This window comes from Scyliorhinus canicula, chromosome 4, assembly GCF_902713615.1.
Source record: "Scyliorhinus canicula chromosome 4, sScyCan1.1, whole genome shotgun sequence".
Classification (NCBI taxonomy): Eukaryota; Metazoa; Chordata; class Chondrichthyes; order Carcharhiniformes; family Scyliorhinidae; genus Scyliorhinus; species Scyliorhinus canicula.
This window is the reverse complement of record NC_052149.1, coordinates 18,426,170-18,438,792: the sequence shown is the minus strand read 5'-3', so window position 1 is coordinate 18,438,792 and position 12,623 is coordinate 18,426,170. Positions and strand designations below refer to the sequence as shown.

General features: G+C 47.8%; 1 protein-coding gene across 4 annotated transcripts in view; it reads right to left on the bottom strand.

Annotated features, from left to right (window-relative positions):
• The window catches only part of znf326 (zinc finger protein 326), a 45,519-nt gene extending 37,800 nt beyond the window's left edge, over positions 1 to 7,719 (bottom strand). For all 4 annotated transcript variants that reach the window (XM_038793795.1, XM_038793796.1, XM_038793797.1 and 1 more), the window contains exons 1-2: positions 7,553 to 7,719; positions 152 to 217 (exon numbers count right to left, since the gene is read on the bottom strand). In XM_038793795.1, the coding sequence (XP_038649723.1) occupies positions 152 to 217; positions 7,553 to 7,664 (178 nt within the window). In that variant the 5' untranslated portion in view covers positions 7,665 to 7,719. The remainder of the gene's footprint in view (positions 1 to 151; positions 218 to 7,552) is intronic.
• Positions 7,720 to 12,623: the final 4,904 nt, after the last annotated feature.

The following is a 12,623-nucleotide window of genomic DNA, read 5'->3' as shown; positions in this document are numbered from 1 at the left end:
GATACAAGCAGTACCGCACACTAAATGGTTTTATTTCAGATTCACAGTTTGAGGTATTTGTTATGTACCGATGAACCAAATTAAACGTGGAGTCAGGTTCCTCAGCAAACCTTCGGTACTCAATTGACATTGCTCAGCTTTCAGTTCCCACCTGATTTCCAGTTTTCCCGGGCGTTCCAATTGCTGTTGTTGCCACTGTTCAGCCATTCCGATCCACCTGTGATGCACCAATGAAAATTCAAACCACAACTTAGTCCAATCAAGGATAAACCAAATGAAATCCCTAAAATTCTTAGGTGGCTGCAGCATTGCCTTATTGAAGCTTCAAAGCCAAAGTGGTCTTGGATGGATCCAAGTTTTGATGATTTTCGTATTCTTTCAAGACGTTAATTTTACGGCAACCAGCTACATTCCGTATAAGGAATGGACTATTTTGAGCACACCAGCAACTTCTCAGATTGAGTTATCTCAACTGTTAACAATATGCACCACAGATTTTCCTGGTGTTGACGATCCCGATTAGCTCAATTAATTAATATCATCTCGGACGGCACGGCGGCGCAGTGGTTAGCACTGCTGCCTCACAGCAGGGTTCGATCCTGGCCCTGGGTCACCATCTGTGTGGAGTGTGCACATTCTCTCCGTGTCTGCGTGGGTCTCACCCCCACAACCCAAAAGATGTGCAAGTTAGGTGGATTGACAATGCTAAGTTGCCCCTTAATTGGAAAAATATAATTGGGTACTCTAACTTTTTTTTTAATTTACCCCATCATCTGATGTAATACAGACACACGAACCACAAGCGTCTAAGTTTTGTGCTTCTAAAATTGTTTGTCCTAAATTGAGTCTTGGATGAGCCTGTTAAACTTTACAAAGACTGCTAATGCCACACCCTTCCATTCTCCTCCCAAGCCCCCCATCAGGCTCTACCTGAGATAAGCTTCCAATTGATATCCTCCACTCGCAAAGAGTGCCTCTGTTCCAGTTCATCTGGTGCTTAAACTATCATTTCTATTGAAAAAAGTGTAGCCCAGGGCCTACCCCACTATTGTGGAGCTTGCAATAGGATCACAATGCTTTGGCACATTACTTTCCTATGATACAATGAGTATACTTGCAAAGTATCACACTGGCTTTCAAGTGCTTTGGGCTGTTCTGGGATTATTACACCTGCTACGTAACCATAAGTCTATCGACATCCTTCACAGCCAAATAATCTGTCACTCCATCAACATTTATTTGGAAGTATCTGAATAAGGTATCCGAGCATAATCACCGCCTATGGAACCATATCTCAAAAGGGCGTCAACAACTTCAGGAACAAGTTGAAGATAAAAAAAGTCACTTGACATTGCTGCAGCACATCCAGATAGCTAAAATAGTCTCTGTAATGAGTACTGCTTAGTATTTTCTCAGTTGGATTGCATTCCCACCCAGTATCTCGTCAACATTTTCAGCCACATCATGGTTAGTACAGAAACGTAACTTGCAGGTTCCTTCACTGAGCAAGCCCAAATATACTGTTTGCTCACATTATATATACATGGAAACACACATAGAATATAGCAGGAGGAGGTCCTTCGGGTCTGGAGGAAACCCACACAGACACGGGAAGAACATGCAGACTCCACACAGACAGTGACCCAGGCCAAGGACCCTGACGCTGTGAAGCAACAATGCTGACCACTGTGCTACCGTGCTGCATAAGAGTTGTCAATAAGACAACACTTGCAATGTCGGGATCCTCACCATCTTGTAATAGCATTGAGTACAGCGTTAAGTGTTAATACTAACAAACGTGGCCAAGTCCCAGACACAACATCCACAGGGGAGCACTTGATGTGTGGCTTTAAAGGCCATTCGCAAGGTGGTGGTCTTGGGAGTCACATTTAGATCAGACCAGGTGTGGGGAGGGGGGGCTGAAGAAGAGAATGTGTGAGTGAGTGACAGAGTCATTGTCACAATTACTGGTGTTAATTCGTTATTCCCTGAAGTAACGGATTTTAAATTCCCCAGCTGCAGTGGTGAGATTAGATCACCTAGCAAGCCCTCTGGATTCCCAGCCCAGTGACATTATTGCTGGGCTACTGCCCTTCAGCAAAATAAACACCTTTTCATAACAAACATTTTGGATTCCCAACAGGTATATCTAGAGAAAGGTTATGGCGTGCAGTTCTCCAAGATAATTGAGCTCCTGACCTAGGACGACCATTTTATCATACAATTGTAGGGAGATACCAGAAATATGCAAAATTGTAAAACCAGAACTACTGGTTTAACTTGTTACCTTTCCAGATTATTTTAAATGAACGCATCAGCTTCATAACAGGCAGATTAAAAGCATCGCCCACAATAGTCACTAGATGGAGCTTCTGCACTGTTCCAGGAATATGCAGAGTATTTGTTTGTAAATGGCCAATCTGTAAAGTCTGCAATGTTGATGAAAATATTCAATTTCTGCCACCTGTCACATCTATTCTGGCATCTAACAACCGAGAGTGTCAAAGACTCACAAGTATAATAATAATCTTTATTATTGTCACAAGGCGGCTTACATTAACACCGCAATGAAGTCACTGTGAAAATCCCCCAGTCGCCACACTCTGGCTCCTGTTCGGGGACACTGGGGGAGTTCAGAATGTCCAAGCACATTTTTCAGGACATGTGTGAGGAACCGGAGCACCCAGAGGAAACTCACAGGGAGAATGTGCAGACTCCACACAGACAGTGACCCAAGCCAGGAATTAGAAATCATAAAATTCAAAGAATTTACAGTACAGGAGGCCATTCAGCCCATTGAGTCTGCCCCGGCCCTCAGAAAGAGGACCGTACCTATCCCCGTAACCCCAACTAACCTTTTATAGAACAGTACAGCACAGAACAGGCCCTTCAGCCCTCGATGTTGTGCCGAGCAATGATCACCCTACTTAAACCCACGTAACCCGTAACCCAACAATCCCCCCATTAACCTTACACTACGGGCAATTTAGCATGGCCAATCCACCTAACCCGCACATCTCTGGACTGTGGGAGGAAACCAGAGCACCTGGAGGAAACCCACGCACACACGGGGAGGACGTGCAGACTCCACACAGACAGTGACCCAGCCGGGAATCGAACCTGGGACCCTGGAGCTGTGAAGCATTGATGCTAACCAAAGGGCAATTTAGCATGGCCAATCCACGTAACCTGCACATCTTTGGACTGTGGGAATGAACCGGAGCACCCAGAGGAAACCCACACAGACACAGGGCGAACATGCAGGCTCTGCATAGACAGTGACCCAAGCCAGGAATCGAATTTGGGACCCTGGAGATGAGAAGCAACTGTGCTAACCACTATGCTACCGTGCTGCCCATCTGGTCAGCAGGGGGTGGGACTACAGACAGCTGCTAATAGCTACAAGAACTCAAAACACGATGCTAGGAAGCATCATCACTCTTGGTGCCATTATTCCCTCCCTATTTAACTCTCGATGCCATTTTCAAATCAGCTCCAACATATGGCTAACAAGCTGATTTACCGCCAAACTTTGATTTAATTAATTTCCAAACAAATTTTGATCTCAAAGACACCGCAATTCCATGCTTACAATTAGAAACAGAAGACCAGAAAATAGGAGGATTGGCCATTCGGCCCTTCAAGCCTGCTCCGCCATTCATTATGATCACGCCTGATCATCCAACTCTATACTCTAATCCCGCTTTCCCTCATATCCTTTGATCCCCTTCACCCCAAGTGCTATATGTAACTGCTTCTTGAAACCATACAATGTGTTGGACTCAACTACTTCCTGTGTACACAAATTCCACAGGCTCGCCACTCTCTGGGTGAAGAAATTTCTCCTCGTCTGTTCCAAATGGTCTTCCCCATATCCTCAGACTGTGACCCCTGGTTCAGACACACCCACCATCGGGCACATCCTTCCTGCATCTACCCTGTCATGATCTGTTAGAATTTTACAGGTTTCCCAGAGATCCTCCCTCATTCTTCTGATCTCCAGCGAATACAATCATAACCAATTCAATCTCTCCTTGTAGGTCAGTCCTGCCATCCCAGGAATCAGTCCCGTAAACCTTCGCTGCACTCCCTCTATAGCTAGAACATCATTCCTCAGATAAGGAGACCAAAACTGCACACAATATTATTTGCTCATTAGAGGGTCCTCATTCAGAGATTCCCAACTGCACCTCAGTTAGAAATATTTGGTGCAGGCCAAATTCTCGGGTCTCAGGCCGTCAACAACTTGCATCTTATTCCCAGGGTGTTTCACAGGACTGCGCCAAACAAAATGTGAGTGTTTTTTTTTTAAGAGCAGGTGACCAAAGGTTTTCCCAAAGATGTTGGCTTTCACAAACGTTTTGAAGGAGAGATGGGTTTGTGGGATGCAATTCAAGAGTTTAAGGCCTAGGCAGCTGAAGACATGGCTACCAAGGGTGGAACAAAGATAACGGAAATGAACAAAAGCCAGGATTAGAGGACCAGGGAAATCATGGAGGGTCTTAATGCCAAGTACATTAGAGGTGGAAGAAAACTTGAGAATGAGAATTTAAAAATTGATGTAGTGCTTGGCCAGGAACAAAGGAAAGGCAGTAAGCAGAGAGCTGAAAGGGAACAAGATTTAATCAGAGTTCGGATACAGACAGTTTTGGTTGTTTGGCTTTGGTGGAAGACAGGAGGCTGATCTGAGCAGCAATTAAATAGTCGAAAGATAAAGGGTGGACAAGGCTTTCAGCAGACGAGCTGATGCAGGGACTGTTTTAACAAAAATTTAACAAAATCAATTGCGATGTCTGAATTCAAGATTGAAATCTGGGGTATGGGTTTGATCACATCATTGGTAGATTTTTTGTAAGAAGTCTATTTACTGATCGAGTTCCCATTTGTGGTTCAACATTTCATATACTATGCCTACGCAAAATTATTACAATTCTGAACAGAACTCTCAATTACTCCATTATGTTATGACAATCTTTTAATAGCATGCAGAAAGGCATAATTGTGCATCAATTCAAACACTTAAAATAGCTGAAATTTAAAAAGTGGCATAATAAATTTTGAAAAAGTTAATCAATTTGAAGCTTGAAACGTAACTCGGGCTGTGAATACCACCCGAAACTTTAATCGTGCAATTTGTGTTTGAATTTATAATGAAATAAACAAATTTATAATTAAATAAAGATCAACTAAGCAATTAAATACCAACTGAAGCGTGTGTTTGTGGATTTACTGATTTAAAAACCCATAATGAAACACTGGATTGTGTCACCTTTTCTAGAAGGGCCCAGAATGGAAAAAACCAAAGGAAACCTATAGAATTATTAACCGCATCCAGAGTGCGAGATGGAAGTGGGGCAAGGTGGTGGTTTTAATTTGGAGGGGGGCAGGGTAGTGGTATTAATTTGAGGTGGCAGAGTGGTGGCTGGAAATGGGGGGCAGAATGGTGGTGGCTGTAATTTGGTGGAGGATGCAGGGTGGTGGCTGTAATTTGGGGGGGGGGGGCAGGGTGGTGGCTGTAATTTGGGGGAGGATGCAGGGTGGTGGCTGTAATTTGGGGGGGGGGGGCAGGGCGGTGCTGTAATTTGGGGGGGCAGGGTGATGGCTGTAATTTGGGGGGCAGGGTGATGGCTGTAATTTGGGGGGCAGGGTGATGGCTGTAATTTGGGGGGGCAGGGTGATGGCTGTAATTTGGGGGGCAGGGTGATGGCTGTAATTTGGGGGGCAGGGTGATGGCTGTAATTTGGGGGGGGCAGGGTGGTGGCTGTAATTTGGGGGGGCAGGGTGGTGGCTGTAATTTGGGGGGGGCAGGGTGGTGGCTGTAATTTGGGGGGGGCAGGGTGGTGGCTGTAATTTGGGGGGGCAGGGTGGTGGCTGTAATTTGGGGGGGCAGGGTGATGGCTGTAATTTGGGGGAGGATGCAGGGTGATGGCTGTAATTTGGGGGGGGGGGGCGGGGTGATGGCTGTAATTTGGGGGGGCAGGGTGGTGGCTGTAATTGGGGGGGGGCAGGATGATGGCTGTAATTTGGGGGGGGCAGGGTGATGGCTGTAATTCGGGGGCAGGGTGGTGGCTGTAATTTGGGGGGGCAAAGTGGTGGCTGTAATTTGGGGGGGGACATGGTGGTGGCTGTAATTGGGGGGGGCAGGGTGATGGCTGTAATTTGGGGGGGGCAGGGTGGTGGCAGTATTTTGGGGGGCAGGGTGGTGGCAGTAATTTGGGGGACAGGGTGGTGGCTGTAATTTGGGGGGGCAGGGTGGTGGGGGTAAGTGGGGGGGGCAGGGTGGTGGCGGTAATTTGGGGGGGGCGGGGTGATGGCTGTAATTTGGGGAGGCAGGGTGGTGGCTGTAATTTGGGGCGGCAGGGTGATGGCAGTAATTTGGGGGGGGCAGGGTGGTGGCAGTAATTTGGGGGGGGGGGCAGGGTGGTGACTGTAATTTGGGGGGCAGGGTGGTGGCTGTAATTTGGGGGGCAGGGCGGTGGCTGTAATTTGGGGGGCAGGGCGTTGGTTGTAATTTGGGGGGCAGAGTGGTGGCTGTAATTTGGGGGGGCAGAATGGTAGTGGCTGTAATTTGGGGGTCAGGGTGGTGGCTGTTATTGGGGGGGGCGCAGGGTGGTGGCTGTAATTTGGGGGGGTGATGGCTGTAATTTGGGGGTGATGGCTGTAATTTGGGGGTGATGGCTGTAATTTGGGGGGTGATGGCTGTAATTTGGGGGGTGATGGCTGTAATTTGGGGGGTGATGGCTGTAATTTGGGGGGTGATGGCTGTAATTTGGGGGGTGATGGCTGTAATTTGGGGGGTGATGGCTGTAATTTGGGGGGTGATGGCTGTAATTTGGGGGGTGATGGCTGTAATTTGGGGGGTTGATGGCTGTATTTTGGGGGGGTTGATGGCTGTAATTTGGGGGCGGTGATGGCTGTAATTTGGGGGCGGTGATGGCTGTAATTTGGGGAGGGGGTGATGGCTGTAATTTTGGGGGGTGGTGTGATGGCTGTAATTTGGGGGGGGGGGGGGTGATGGCTGTAGTTTTTGGGGGGGGGGGAGTGATGGCTGTAATTTGGGGGGTGGTGGCTACATTGCCGCTGGGGTTTGGGTTCCGGAGGAGAAAGGGCGCGGGATCCACCAACTGCTCACAAAATGGCTGCCGACCACCTGGGGCTGGGGAGAGAGTGAAACCGCCATCTCTCCCAACGCTACTGTACAACCTGTGCAGTGAGACGGGGACAGTGGGATGAGGAGGGTGGGTCATTCCCGCTATCCACATAGGGAGCGGGAGCGCGGGCGGGCCCAGACACCCCTCCTCCGCCCCCCGCACTCGGCACGGCCGCCATTTTAAACGCCCTCCGCGGCCAGGATGCCTGTAATGGGCGCGACCGGCCGCACTCTCCCTCCCCAGCCCCATTCTCTCTCTCGCATACACACACACGGGCAGAGCCTCGCTCCTCCCATGCCGCTTGACCGACGAAGCCGCTGCCTCCCCCGGGAACGCGACGCTCCCGTAGAAACAAAGGCTCGCGAACCGAAAACGACGCCAATCCCCACACCGGCTCCTACCTCTCAGACTCTCCGACTCGGTGGTACCCCAGGTCCGGTTCGACCCCCTCAGTCCCTCGGCCTCGCTGACTCCCCAGCCCCGGCTCGCTCCTCTCAGACCGTCCATTTCCATCCGCCTCCTTCACCGGTGCCTCCCGCTAACTCTTCCGCCGGTGCCTCCCGCTAACTCTTCCGCCGGTGCCTCCCGCTAACTCCTCCCCTGGTGCCTCACCCTCACTCTTTCCCCCGGCCACCTCCGGGCTTTCTCTGATCTGCTGCTCCAGTTCACAGCAAATGTCCTTTCAAATATTGATCCAGGCTTTTGTTTCCACTCTTTGCTTGTTATCATTTAATGTTAATAATTATTTTAAGTTACTGCTATCAAAAATGTTCCATCATCAGTCAGGTTTATCCAGGCTTTCCTATCATTGGGGAACTGAAAAAAATCAGAGATTGAATAGACTTGGGCTGTTTTCATTAGAATGACAGAGGTTGAGGGGTGACTTGATGGAGCTCTACAAGATTATAAGGGGCATGGATAAAGTGGATAGGGATGCATTCTTTCCCAGGGTAGAGGGGTCAGTCAGCAGGGAGCATAGGTTTAAGTCTGTGGGCAACGTTTAGAGGAGATGTGCATGGCACGTTTTTTTTACAGAGAGTGGTGAATGCTTGGAACGCATTGCCAGAGGAGGTTTTGGCAGCAGATACATTAATGCCGTTCAAAAGGCATCTTGACAAACACATGGAGATGTTGGGTATAGAAGGATACGGCACAAGGAAGCGCTATTGGTGTTTGGCAATTGTTGATATCATGACCGGTACAGACTTGGAGGGCTGAAGATCCTGTTCCTGTGTAGTATTGTTCTTTGTTCATGGTCAATTCTTGCACAGCATCAGTACACAGAGGGGTGGCCGACTGCCCTGTATTTTAAGGGATTGTCCCTTGACACGTTGTCATGTCTTCCACAATCACTCACTAACAGTCTGATTGTCCACCTAAGAAACTGTTACTGGTCATGGGTTCTTGCGTGGCTAATGAACCCGATCCTAGAGCCGCATCTTTGACTGCACACTTGATAGATGTTTCTGGGAGGTGGGATTGGTCCCTGGATTCTCGTTCCTAGAATCATAGAAAAGTTATAGCACAGAAGGAGGCCATTCGGTACATCTTGTTCATGCCAGCCCGAGGACATCCTGATGTCCTTTCTAATCCCACTTCCTGCACCCGATCCATAGCCCTGTAGCTTAGAGCACTTACAGTGCAGATCCAGGTACCTTTTAAAAGAGTTTAGGGTCTATGGTATAGAAGAGCAGCATGGTAGCACAAGTGGAATGCACTGTGGCTTCACAGCGCCAGGGTCCCAGGTTCGATTCCCCGCTGGGTCACTGTCTGCAGAGTCTGCACGTTCTCCCCGTGTCTGCGTGGGTTTCCTCCGGGTGATCCGGTTTCCTCCCACAGTCCAAAGATGTGCAGGTTAGGTGGATTGGCCATGATAAATTGCCTGAGTGACGAAAAAGGTTAGATGGGGTTATTAGGTTGCGGGTGGATAGGGTGGAAGTGAGGGCTTAAGTGGGTCGGTGCAGACTTGATGGGCCAAATGGCCTCCTTCTGCACTGTACGTTCTATGTCTATGTCTATACTTCTCTGCCTCCACCACCAACACGGGCAGCGAATTCCAGATTCCCTCTGTGAAAAATTTTTTCTTCATGTCCCCATTAAACCTTCTGCCACTTATCTTGAATTGATGTCCCTGGCTCTAGAATTCTCCATCAAGGGAAACTATTTTATCCTGTCCACCCTATCTCACCCCTCATAATTTGTACACCTCAATTAAGTCACCCCTCACCCGGGCCCTCGGGAGGCCATATTCGTGGTGTCGGACCAGCCGGGGTTGGAAACGGGCGCGGAGGCAGATGTAGCCTTCGCCTCGTTGATCGCTTGAAGGCGGATCCTGTTAGGGTAGAGATCAACCTCTCCACACTGTTCCCTGACGTGGCGGGGGGACCTGCTGGAATTCCTGACGCTTGAAAAGGTCAAATTTGAACTGAGGGGAAGGATGGAGGGGTTCTACAATTCAGGGGCGTTGTTCATTATGCACTTCCGAGAATTGGATCACATCGAACATTAGGCAGATTGGGGGGTGCGGGGGGAGCTGGGAGGAGAGGGGCTGTATGTGTTAATGGTGACTGTAGGTGTTTCCTGATTCCTTTTTATTATTTGTTCATGTTAACATGTGGACTAATGTCTGGGGTTTGGTGGGAGGATGGGATCGTTATTATTGATATGGTGATTGACATTACATTCGTTACTTATTATTGTTTATTGTAGGGTATAAATTTGGAGAAAATGTAAAAAGGGAGAATAAATTTTTTTTTTTAAAGTCACTCGTCAACCTTCTTTGTCCCAAGGAAAATAACCACAACCTTATCCAATCTCTCTTCATAGCCACACTTTTCTAGCCCTAGCAACCTTCTTGTGAACCTCCTCTGTACTTTCTCCAAAGCAATAACATTCTTCCACGGTCGCACAGTGGTTAGCACTGTTGCTTCACAGCTCCAAGTTCGATTGGATAACTATCTGTGTGGAGTCTGCACATTCTCCCTGTGTCTGCGTGGGTTTCCTCCAGGTGCTCAGCTTTCCTCCCACAAGTCCCCAAAGATGTGCTTGTTAGGTAATTTGGACATTCTGAATTCTCCCTTAGTGGGCGCAGGAATGAAGCGACTAGGAGATTTTCAGAGTAACTTCATTGCAGTGTTAATGTAAGCCTACGAGTGACAATGAAGATTATTATTATGTGGTGACCAGAACTGCACACAATATTCCAGTTGTGGCCTCACCAGTGTTTTATACAATTCTAACATTGTATCCTTACTTTTACATTCTAAACCTCTGTCAATGAAGGAGGGCATTACCCTCAGGTTAAATCACCACCAGTCAGCCCTCTCTCATGGGAAGAACTGCCTGTGGTCCTGATGTGCCATCAATTGTACGAGAGGCGAGTGCTTTACAAAAGTCAGGCTTTAATAAACTAGAACACAGCTCTGCGATCGTCTACAATGGAATTGACGATCGCCGAGCGTTTGTCTATTTATACCTCGGTAATGGAGGCATGGTTAACTCAGCCTCTCGGCCAATCGGTCGAGAGGCACATGACCGACCAGGGCCAATGGTAAGCCGGTGTTGTGCCCCAATGGCAGACAGGTATGCAAATCATATCATCACAGGTCCTCAGGGACTATGCCGATTTTCATTTCAATCACTAATCAGTGAGAATCCCTATTTTACAGAATTGTTACAGAGTAGAAAGCGGTTATTCAGCCCATTGTGTCTGTACCGGTTCTCTGAATGAGCAATTCACTTTGTGCCGTTCTCCCGCCTTCTCCCCATAACCCTGCACATTCTCCCATTTCAGCTAACAGTCTAATTGCCTTTTGAATGCTTCAAACAAACCTGCCTCCACCACACACTTGGGCAGTGTATCCCAGATCTTAACCATTGAAGTTGTGTGTGAAAATGTTTTTTATCATTGCTTTTGTTTCTTTTGTCAATTGGAAGGCATGGTAGCACAATGGTTAGCACTTTTGTCCTACAGCGCCAGGGACCCAGGTTCAATTCCGGCCTTGGGTCACTGTCTGTGGAATTTGCACTTTCTTCCTATGTCTGCGTGAGTCTCATCCGGGTGCTCCGGTTTCCTCCCACAGTCCAAAGATGTGCAGGTTAGGTGGATTGGTCATCATCAATTGTCCCTTAGTGTCCAAAAGGTTTGGTGGGGTTACTGGGTTATGGGGATAAGGTGGGGGCCATTTATTGTGTACTCCCTATAACTATTTGATCTCCCTAAATGCATTACCTCACACTTCTCGGTGTTAAATTCCATCTGCCACTTTATCGCCCACACCACCACCCCATATATATAATTCTGGAGATTATAGCTGTCCTCTATGCTGTCCACCACTCGGCCAATCTCTGTGTTGTCTGCAAATTTCCCAATCGTGCTCCCCACGTTCACGTCCAAATTGTTAATATATTAAACAAACAGTAAGGTTCACACCGAGCCCTGTGGAACACTACTTGAAACAACTTTCCAATTGCAAGACAGCCATCGATCATTACCCTTTGTTTCCTGTTACTAAGCCAACTTTTTATCCAGTTTGCCACATTGCCCTGTATCCCATGGGCTTTCACTTTCTTGACCAATCTGCCATGTGGGACTTTAACAACGCCTTGCTAAAATCCATGTACACAAACATCCACTGCTCTACATTCATCAACCCTTCTTGTGACTTCCTCAAAGAATTCAATCAAATTTGTGAGATAAGACCTTCCTTTAACAAATCCATGCTGACTATCCCTGACCAGTCCATGCCTTTCTACGTGACAGTTAGTCCTATCTCTCAGGATTGATTTTGCTAATTTGCCCACCACTGATATAAGACAGCTGGCCTATAATTGTTCAGCATTTCCTTTGATCTCTTTTTAAACAATGGTACCATGTTTGCATTTCTCCAGTCCTCCGGTACCTCCCCTGTGTCTAGTGAGGATTGAAAAATCACCCTTGGAACATCTGCCATCTCCTCCCTGCCCTCCTTCAGTAGCGTCGGAAACAATCCATCTGCCCCTGGCGACTTATCAACTTTCAAGGATTTCAATCCTTCGAATACTTCCTCTTTCTTTATGATTATCCCACCTAGTATCACTGGTATTCCTTTCTCAGGCTTCTTTTCCAGGCCTCTTGTCCTCGGGTATTCTCAAAGAATTGTGTTCCTTCCATCAGGAGGTTCCTCCAACTATGTCCCTTCTGAGCAAAGGTCTACCAGGCATTTCTTGAACTAAATCTTCAGGGTGTCTTTGAAGTGAATCCTCTGTCCTCCTTTTGTTCAGGAGCCTTCCTTGAGCTGGGCAAAGAAGATTTGCTTTGGCAGTAGGGACTCTGACATCCTAAGCATGTGATCGGCCCAGCGGAGTTGGTTTCAGATGATCGTGGCCTCGATACTGATGCTCTTGGCTCCTCCTAGGAAGTTGATGTTAGTACGCCTGTCCTGGGAATCTGTCTCAGGCAGCATTGATGGTACCTCTCCAGGGCCTTGTGGT